The 11,077-nt window shown below is 31.6% G+C and overlaps 1 protein-coding gene across 1 annotated transcript; it reads left to right on the forward strand.

The window, feature by feature from the left end:
- Positions 1-9,667: 9,667 nt before the first annotated feature.
- Positions 9,668-10,306, forward strand: LOC111905424 (60S ribosomal protein L13a-4). The gene is made up of 4 exons (XM_023901121.1): positions 9,668-9,744; positions 9,889-10,005; positions 10,129-10,216; positions 10,295-10,306. The coding sequence occupies exons 1-4, from the start codon at positions 9,668-9,670 to the stop codon at positions 10,304-10,306; spliced, it is 294 nt and encodes a 97-aa protein (XP_023756889.1).
- The last annotated feature ends 771 nt before the right edge of the window (positions 10,307-11,077 follow it).

An 11,077-nucleotide genomic window follows, 5' to 3' on the forward strand; every position in this document is an offset into this window, starting at 1 on the left:
TAGAATGCGACTTAAGACTCCATGCGGATCTAACACTCAATGTAGTTGGTGCTTCAGACAAACTTATAGCACTCTCTTAATTCAGATAATATCTAATTAAATAATCTTTTTAACTAGGTCTCCATGGTTGGATCATGATTTCCATGATCCTAATTTCTCGCAATCTAGACTGTAGAACTCGAATTAGGGAAACAATAATTTGATTATAGCTAAAGAGTTGGGCTCTTCCCTTGAGGAATTAACCCAAAATAATCAAAGATATCTTCAAGTCACCATCTCTCCAATTATATAATTTTATTTGGCTGAGTTCTAATAGAATGCGTCACAAATTGAATTTCGGGACGAAATTCTTTCAACCGGGGGAGACTGTGACAACCGTTAAAATTCGAGTCGGTTTTAGATTTGACTAAACTTAGTTTCACATATAGGCATGACACATACTCGACTTAGTAACTAGAGGCTAAGTTATAACCTACTAGAAACTTGGAAACAGATAGAAACAATGGATGGTGTGCTTAGATTTCACATTGATATGTGAATTCTATAACTACTTAACTGTAGAGACTATCCATATACCGGCCACTCTTTGACTCGAACACCTTTTCATGAATCATATACACACATCATACACTTGACCTAGTGGTATAAATTAAGTCCGAGTCTCATAGGAACTTAAGCTAAAGTTGAAAACTAGGGCTAGTATACTTGATTCCTTAATTTCGCTTGAATCTCGGAATCACTACATAGAATGCCAATAAAACAATAAAAATAAATTACAAACATTATTTCTAATTTGAATAAGAGTTATGAAACTCTAAAATAGTTTTAAGTCTCAAACATTCTATTTATTTTGATATCCAAAGATTTACAAACTCTCAAAAGCCTAAAAACCCTTAAAAACACATATTTATAAACTTTAACCTTAAAAATTCTATAAAAATAATTATGAACCTTATAATATTATCTTATAATAATTAAAATTATGAAAATTAATTTTAGGAAAATAAAGTTTAACACATTAACTTTTACCCTTAATTTATAAGTCAAAAATCATGGTTTTATGAATAATATATAAGTTAAGGTGCATATTTTATAAAAATTTCATAATTTTATAAAAGATATGAAATTTATAAAAATGGATGAGAGGTAAACCCTCTCTCTTCCCCTAAGTTGCGTTCCCCTATTCTCCTCCTTCAAAAATTGTCTTCCCAACACATTAAATCATTTTCCTTCAAAAAAGTGTCCTTTAAAAGATCTTCTCTCATTCTCTCTCACACTCTTCTTCACCATACATTTTCTCTCTTCCCCTCACCCTAACCACGAAATGTAATAGAAAAATGGCCCCAAGAACACCACTTAAACTCTAAATATTCATCACTTGAAGTAATCTTGAAGGTAATTCCGAATTTTCTTTCATTCTACTTCACTTTTCCTTTAAGTTTTGCTATTTTCTTGCACTTTCTCCTTCTTCTACTCAGTTCTATGGTAAATCATGAACACTTGCACCTACTCACGATTTTGATGATGATTGTGGTAGGATTTCATCCAAAAACAATATGCATGTTGTAGATGTTGAAGTCCCATGACCTAAACCTAAGTCAAAATCAAGAAAATGCACTTTTCTATATGTTTTTGTGGAAAAACACCACATGCACCCTAAGTTTTTTTTTTTCAAAATGATTTTTGACCTTTTAAAACTCATGAATGGCCTTTAAAACAACATGCATGTGATGATCTTCAAGCTTAGATGTTTGATGATCAAAGTTTGTTGTTAAAATCTTTCAAATATGTTCATAAAGGATTTATTCCCAAATAAATATCTAAAACTTATTTTTTTGATCAAATCCGATTTTTCCTAGAACTCCGTCAACAAAATGAGATGTTCTACAAATTTTTAGAAAATAATTCATTTTTCTCGAATTATTATAATTATTGCAAGAAAATAGGGAAATAATTCATATAAAATACTTTCTGAGGTCTATAAATCCCAAGTAAATTCTTGGATGCACCCTAACATGAGTGATGACATCTCAATGAGGTTCATCGATATTTGTTTCTATTTCCTATGGTTTTGAATTTTTTTTATTTAAAATAAATCATAAAACCACTTTAAGGAATGTTAAAAGGCTATATACAATTTTTTGCAGATCCTACCTAACGTAGAGTACTCAGAAAAATATTTGCATAATTTTTCTTAATTCATTCCTATTTTTCCCTGATTTTTGTATTTATAATAGACTAATAATGGAAAAAATATTTATACTCATCCAAAATTCATGTAAATTTACTAGAGGACCTGATAATATATTAGAACTCTAAATAAAAATTTGGATGATTTTTCTAATCAGTATGCTATTTTTCTTCTTTTTTCTAAGATTAAATACACTTAAATCCACAAAATCGGATTCCATTGTATAAAAAAACCACATTTGGTATTTTTCCCAGATAATTTACACTATAAATGAAGTTTCCAAAAATTTTGATAATTTAATTTAACTGTTTAATAATTATTCTCCGGTTAATGATCATTTAAGAGAATAAAACAAAGAAAAATAGAAAGACTAATTGAAAAATATCTTTTATATTTTTCACAACTTCTACATGTATAATAACAGTGTTACAAAAATTTTGGGCAATTTTGGAAATAGTTTTCTGGTTATTTCAATTTTTATTAGAATACTTGCTGAAAAAACATAAAATCGGGCCCATTTTTATATTTTCCCAGCTTAAGTATGTTTAGTGGCAATAATATAAAAATTCTTAAAATTTTTATTAGTGTGTAACATCGTTGTAGGAAAACAATAGTGGTACGAGTGGAGTGTAGTTCAATGCACCATTTGCAACATCTCAATGCATTGTGAGTGTTCACGCACTCCCCTATTTTCAGTTTTTACTTTTTGGGGTAGAAAAGCATTATATTTATGTAGGAAAATTATTTATTGTTCATTGTACTTAAATTGATTTGTATTAAAACTTGATTGTTATATTTTGCTATGTATGTTTATGTAACTTGAAACATGAGGCCTTATCGTCTTAAGTCCCTTCCACTTTACTCCAACCATTAACTCTTTGAGCCAATGGTCATTATGAATAGTGCTATTAGGAATTGACAACTCCTCATTCGCCCGATTGCTTGAGTGCATGATAGCATATTAATCTATGGAACAATAAGCATAGATCTTGATAGGGCATCAGTCATAGGCTTGGTTGTGAACTCATTGTTTGCTCTTGTACATACAAGCTTGTTATTTATTATAGCAATAAACCTTGTTTCTCATTATAGCAACGAACTTTTATTACTGAAAACTTATATACTTTTTTTAGCAATGAAATTGTTTACTCCTTGTAACAACGAATATTATTTTGATTCTTGAAAACTCATTTTAGCAATATACTTTTATTTGTGGAAACTTTTATCAAAACTTTTATTCGATTCTAGAAACCAATATTGTTTATAATCTGTGAGTACTCACCAACTATTTTTATAATTCACGCTCATTTTACATGCTTTTTCAGGAATCATTGAGTAAGTGGCACTTAGGGACACATCACTGTTAGGAGCATTCGCATGTTGTATTTCAGTTTACATTGTAATTTCTTTAAATATTTTTACAAACCAATTGTAAATTTGTAATGATTTTTAATACTATGGTTGGTGTTGTATTTTAACTTTTGCTATGAAACCCTTTGTATTGCCACGCCCCGTGTTTCCGCTTTAGCGGGGTGGTGATAGAAACTCCCATTGTCCTCATTGTATATGACCTATCTCTCTCTCTCTCTCTCTTATCTCTCTCTCTCTCTCTCTCTAAAAAACTCCTCTTTGAGATACAAATACCACGTATCACTAGTTCTATTGAACAAGTATCCAAAGTACTTTTGTGGATAACCAATGAAAATACATCTCTCGAGTCTAGGTTCCAGTTTATCTTGGGTCTTGCGTCTAACGAGAGTCACGCAACCCTAAACCTTGATATGTGCTACTGAGGGAGGTTTCTTTGTCCACATCTTGTGAGGTGTTTTTACAACCTTCTTTGTAGGAGCTATATTGAGGATATGGGCGGTTTTCTCTAAGCATACCCCTAGACCAATATAGGGAGCGAAGCTCGACTTGTCATGGTACAAGCCATGTCAAGCAAAATTCGATTACGCCTCTCAGCCACACCATTAAGTTGTGGTGTCCTAGGAGGTGTCATTTTTGAAACGATTCCACATTCCTTAAGATAGTCATTGAATTCGATACTAAGATATTTTCCACCCCTATCAGATTCGAGCAACTTTATCTTCTTGCCCAATGGATTCTCTACTTCGTGCATAAACCCTTTACACATTTAAAAGGTTTATGATTTAGGCTTAATTAAGTAGATATACACATATCTACTATAATCATTAGTAACTGTCACGTAGTAGCGATTAGCATCCCTTGTGGTGGATCTGAAAGGACCACATACATAAGTATGGACGAGGTCTAACAATCATTCACCTATTTCACAAGTAGCAGTGAAAGGTGACTTAGTTATCTTGGCTAATAGACAAGATTCACATTCATCATCTAATTTTAGGTCAAACAATTTCAACACTCCGTTGTTTTGGAGTTGGGCGATGTGTTTTTTGTTAATGTGCCCAAGATGACAATGCCATGAGAATGCCTTATCTAAACCATTAGAAGAAACAATACTATAAACAAGTTCATTGATATACACAACTATTTCATATAAGTTATTACAAGGATAATCTTTGAAAATAAATGCACCATTTTTATAAACTAAAATTGCACCATCATTATTATCAAAACCATAAAGATAACCTTATCTAAATAATACGTGAAAAGAAATTATGTTTCTAGTCATTTCTGACGAATAATAGCAATTGTTCAAATCAACCCTAACATTATCAAACATAATTTCATAAGTCTCAATCTTAGTAACAACCGACTTTTGCCTATTCCCCATGATCAGGTTCATCTTCTCATGCTCGACTTCTTCCCTTTCACTTAGTCTTTTCATATCAGAACATATATGAAGACTACATACAGTATCAAGGATCAAAGAGTTTGAAAAATTAGTGTTACTGATTTCAATAGAATACATACTAGATGCAGAGCTCGACACCTTTCCCTTTGCTTCTCTCATTTCTTGTAAATACTTGGGGTAAATTCTCTTCCAATTTCCCTTTTGGCCACAATGAAAGCACACAACTTATTTTGGAGCACTAAAAGGAGGAGTATCAAAGTTGACCTTTCCCTTTGTCCGACTAGACTCTCCAATGTGGGCTTTCCTTTCCACTTGGGTTGGGAATGAGACTTCTTCATTCTATCTTCAATAGTTTGCAAGAGATTATGAAGCTCAAACAATATGGTTTCAATATTGTTCAAATGATAATTTAGGATAAATTGAGCATAACTACTTGGTAAGGAGTTGAGCACCATGTCAATGGCAAGCTCCTTGTCAAAATTCACATTGAGGTTTTTTAACCTCTCCACGTGGCTCTGCATCTTTTGCACATTAGCATACATAGATTCCCCTTCGTTCATCTTGCAAGCCATTAGGACCTTTAATACTTCATAATGATCTTGTGGAACATTTGAGCAAGTGCCAAGTTCATTTCATATGGCCAGTAATCCTCATAGGAATTTTGAAGATCATGTGTCATGGTTGCAATCGTAATGCAAGCGACTGTGGCGTCGTCAATATGTTGGTTATATTCAACAAGTTCCTTAAGAGTAGTAGTTTCTTTATCAATTTTAGGAACGAGATTCTAAAGAACATACTATTTGTTCTCGTATCGTAGTGTTATTTTCAAATTATGCATACCATATGGTTTGGACCAGTAAGCTTATCTTTTGAGAGGATCGACAATAGAGTGAAGTTTTGAGTGGATGGAAGAGGATAAGGAGGAGGAAGATCATCATTTCCATACATCTAAAATAATAGACAAGATTTTAGTTTGTTCATGCAATCCTAAATATTTTAACCTAATTAATATTCAAGGCTAGGATCCATAAATAGAATTCAAAATTAAGAAGAGGGATGTTGTAATCTAATTGCCACTTAACTTTAGGTAGGTAAAGCACTTTACCAATTTCATTATATTATGAAATTCCTAGATCATTCAAGATTTATTGAAATATTCAATGACATGTTTAATCATGGATTATGCTCTTCAATTTATGACTGGGATGTTAAGAATGATAAACAAGATGTGAATAACTATGCAAACCCACATGACATTCATAGGGTCGTTTATGATCTCACATTGATGTGCCGGTTAACCACACACGCTACATTAACAACCATAAAGATCAAATATGTAACATCATTTCATCTTTGAAGCCCCACATTAGTGTGTCGGTTAACTATGCACGCTCCACGAACGAGTTACAAAGAAATGGTGTGCGTTTTCATGGATTAGAATAAAATTTCATATTTTTTGCTAAAGTAACTATAGTGGGATTTATGGAAGGTTCTATTACTTTATATTATACTTTTAATATGACTATTTCATATCAATCCTTTCGACTAACAATGATCCATCACACAAAGAAGCGGTGGGTGAAAAGGACATTCATCGGTCATTTGATAGATCATTTCCTTATATCCCTCTTATAGTGTGGCTTCATGAATGATGCATACTCTTGATTCAAATGACTTTTATAGTATACATATAATATTATGATTCTTATACAGGTATAGGGTGTATTTTAAAACCTTTTGAAAACACAAGGTTTAAATTTAACTATTTTGACTTTTAAATTAATTAATCTTTTAAACTATTAAGATTTAATATTTAACTTTTAATTAAACTATTAGTTAATTTATATTAAATCCTATTAAGGATATTCTTTTATCTAAACATATTATAATTGGATAATTATCTTTTTTTAAAACTTCCTTATTTTCTTAGGATTTCTTAATTATATTATTTTTAATAATCAAATTTTTACCATTTAAAAAAATATCAAGAACTAATAATTATCCTACAAATTTGAAAAAGGCAAGCAAATCCCGAATTTTAATTTCTAGGAGATCACCACTATGTGGAAGAGGACTGACCATGTCGTGGGCTAACAAATTATTTCACGTTTCTTTTTTGTTTTCTTGTTTCATCATTATGCACTTATAATTGAAAGTCTTTGGCTCTGATATCACTATTGAGTTTTTTAGGTTGCAAAATCATTGTAAATATGGAATTTCACATAACACTTACTGGTACATGAAACCTAAAATATTCTATGGCTTTTTACTATTATAGAAACATACTTTATGAAAAAAAAAAAACTAAACCCTATTGAAATCGAAAATCATAGACTAGAAAACATACATTTGCTTAAATTAAATTAAGCTAGAAAAATCTCTTTGTAGTCTCCTTGGAAAACTAGCTCCAATTTTGTGGTAGCCTCTAATGCGTCACACCTAACAACCTAGGAAACCCTAGGATCGAAGATAGGAGAAAAGGAGAAGAGAAATATGAATTCTTCTTATGAGTGGTGTTAGGATCGGATTTCCAAGGGGTTATGCCTCTTTATATTACTGCCAGGTAATCCCTGAAACCTAAATTTGAATTCAAAATAATAATATTGTAATTAAATGCATATCTAGGTTCCTTATCTGATAAGGAGGCTTCCAAGAACCCTAAAGAGGGCTCCTAGAATTGTCCACCACAGGAAGGTTTTTTATTCTCTCATTTGCTCAACTTTTGAACAATTGCAGTTCAGTCGTTGTATCTATAATTAATTCTAATTAACCCAAAATTAATTTCAAATTAATTATAATCAATTCTTATTTAATTATTAATATTTCTAATTAAAACATTAATCATATAATATATTAATAAACCATTTTATCTCTTTCTTATTACTAATCCAAAATGGCTTGCCTTTTATTCTTCTAGATTACACCAATTTAGTTAAGACCTTAGACATTTAATCCAACACTTCATTCAGTTGATTATAATGATCTATGAAAACCTCCATAAAAACTGTATGAAGGCAAATATAAATACATCAAGTTTCTCCTCACAATATTACTTCAAAACCTTCACCGAGGCTTAAGTAATACGGATGTCGGATCGGGAAATTCCAAATATCGGAAGAAATCATTAACAAAGTAACAATAAAATAAAATAAAAACTAGTGCTAAATTAGTAAGGGATAATGAAAACTTAGATGAAACTAACCTGGAATTTAGCGGCTGAAGTGATGGGATTGAACAAAGGTGGTGATGACAGGGAAGCCAATCGTTGGAGCGTAGACGGTGGGTATATGTACGAAATTTGATCCAGGAAATTATATTCATCACTTTTGTAGTTCCCATATCATGATCCTCTCCTCCATCCACTATTACTGGCAGCCCATGTCATCGTACCACCAGCAGCTGCAGTGCCGATGTCCATTGTTGCTTCTTCCTGCTTACCTCTCGAACTCATCCAATATCTCTAAATGGATCATTCTTTTATAGTGGCTGAAAACGCACACAATCTATTGTATGTGCATAACTTCTTTCTTGAATACATATGGTCTTTTGCTTGATTTTTTTTGGACAATCTTGGCGGTGGAAGGAGTAAATATAGGCTCACATGGATGCAGAACATTCCAAAAGGAGCAATTTGGTCCAACTTGAAAATCAGATAAAAAGCTTCAAAAGCAGATGAGACGGCGATGAACTAAGAAGGTTTGAAATCAGAGGAGAAGTCGATGTCTTGAAAATCATATGAGAAGTCGATAACCTGAAAAGCATTAAAATTATAGTAGAAACTGATGGACAGTAACAGGCTGAGCCGGTTCATCCGGTTGCTGTTCATAAGCATGTTGTGTATTATATATATATATATATATATATATATATATATATATATATATATATATATATATATACCATACGTCCCATATTAACAGTCCAAGTTTCCTTTTTGGTTTGTCCCAAAATAACAGCATACTTTTAAAAATAAATATTCTTTTTTTTTACCAAAATACCCTTCATTATTAGTTAACCAACCATGAATTTAAATGCAACAAAAATGATGAGTTTTGTGTAATAAAAGGGTACCATTGTCATTTCATTTAATAAAGTTAGTGGTAATTAATGTTTCCTTAATATGTGTTTTTAGTATGTGGACTATAATTTTGGGACAGAGGGAATATATATATATATATATATATATATATATATATATATATATATATATATATAGAGAGAGAGAGAGAGAGAGAGAGATAGGTTCAGGTATTTAAAGTAATTATTGTGTTATTGCATACATAAATGTGGGCCAATCAAAATTAAATAAAAAATTAAATAATTAAATAAGTAAATAAGGGTAATTTAGTAATTTGTTTAGTAACTTCTAAAAATAATCCTTATAATCATGGTATTGACCTAATCTCTCCAATTTAAATCTCGTTCCCCTCTTTATCTAAAAGCCAAATCTTAGCCGATCTGCAAAATTGGAATAGATTACAAAATCGATCTTGAGTTCTACAAAAATCGATTGCCATCGCCATAAAATCGAGCATAGGAACAGAAGAGAGAGCGAATCTTCAAAGGCTTTGCTCGATAGGAATAGAAAAAACAGTGAGGGGTGAGACCAGAAGAGGGTTCGACGACAAGTGGGGCTTCGGTGGCATTGGCTCGACGGAAGAAGAAGAAGAGGTGGGTGCGACGAGGAATTGTGGTGGATGGGAATAGCAGAGAAGGAAGAATACGAGGGGAAAAGGGTTCGTTTTCTTGGTTGGTTTGATCGTCATCATCACACGTAGAAGAAGAGGTGGGTGCAACGGGGCTTTGTATTCTATAATTCGTTGAATTGAAATGATAATTGTTTGTGCTTAATCTTATTGAAATGGTAATTGTTTGTGTCGCTATGAATGGTAAAAAAATGAATGTTTTTTGTTGATAGTATGATCCCACACAAAACCAAGCGTGGAGCTGCTACACTTGCAAGGTTGAAGATTTATGAAGGATTCCCAACTACATACAACAGGAAAAAGAGGATGGTCATCTCTGATGCCCTCAAGTGAGTTTCTTTTTGATGTTATATGAACTTGATTTTAAATTAAGATTTACATCAGGTGTTTGATAGATTTATCTATTCATATCTTGAGATTATGTTTATTGAATACTGCTAAAACAAATGTAGGGTTTTGAGGCTCACTGCGGGACACAAGTACTGCTTGCTTGGACAGCTTTCATCTGAAGTTGGATGGAATCACTATGAGACAATCAAGGTAAGATATTTTTTTATGTGTTGTATTTAGTTTTAGCTTCATTAAACTTTTTTTTTAATCTTTTTATATTTATATTAGTATACATATTAAACCATTTAACACATAACATATTAATTCTAGAAATTTTGCTCCTGTTACCTATTAAACCATTTAAATTTAGTTTCTTGCTAGAGATTTTGTTTTTTTTGTCTTCTCATATTTCACTTTTGCAATACACTTGTGTTGATTTTTGTGTCTTAATTTTTTGTTATGCCAACTTTTGATTTTATAGTTTTCCTTATATTAGATAAGGAGGATAAATGTGTTCTCATATAATGGTATTCTTGTAGAACGTATTAGTCTCACAAAATGTCATTCTCGTAAGAATGGTTGGAATCAATCGCTTATGGACCATTGAAGAAGATCAATGGCATTTGTTCATGAATTGTATGAAATCACGAATCTAATTCTGTTGGAATGGAATCAAGAATTCAAATTCTGTTGGAATGGAGTATGGATATTTTCTAACTGATTTATACATGTTCTACAATTCTTGGTTTTCTCACTGATTTATTTTACATTTGCTAATGCATGATTGGAATCTAAACTACAATTTGGTTTTGTTTTCACAGAAGTTGATGCTTGAAGAACGGACCACAAAATTGAAAGTAATTCTAAGCAACATTATTCTTTTAGAATGTATTAGTGTCGTTGTTAGATTTTGATGTTTTCTTTCCCGTTTTGAAAGTTTTTTTTTGTTTTATTCTTTAACAATAAATATAATTCTTAACGATTGTTACCCGTATTCTATAAGAAATAATGTATTTTTTGTTTTTATTTTTCAATTGATTGTTCAAGAATTTGTTATTCTACAAGAAGTTT

This window comes from Lactuca sativa, chromosome 6, assembly GCF_002870075.4.
Source record: "Lactuca sativa cultivar Salinas chromosome 6, Lsat_Salinas_v11, whole genome shotgun sequence".
NCBI lineage: Eukaryota > Viridiplantae > Streptophyta > Magnoliopsida > Asterales > Asteraceae > Lactuca > Lactuca sativa.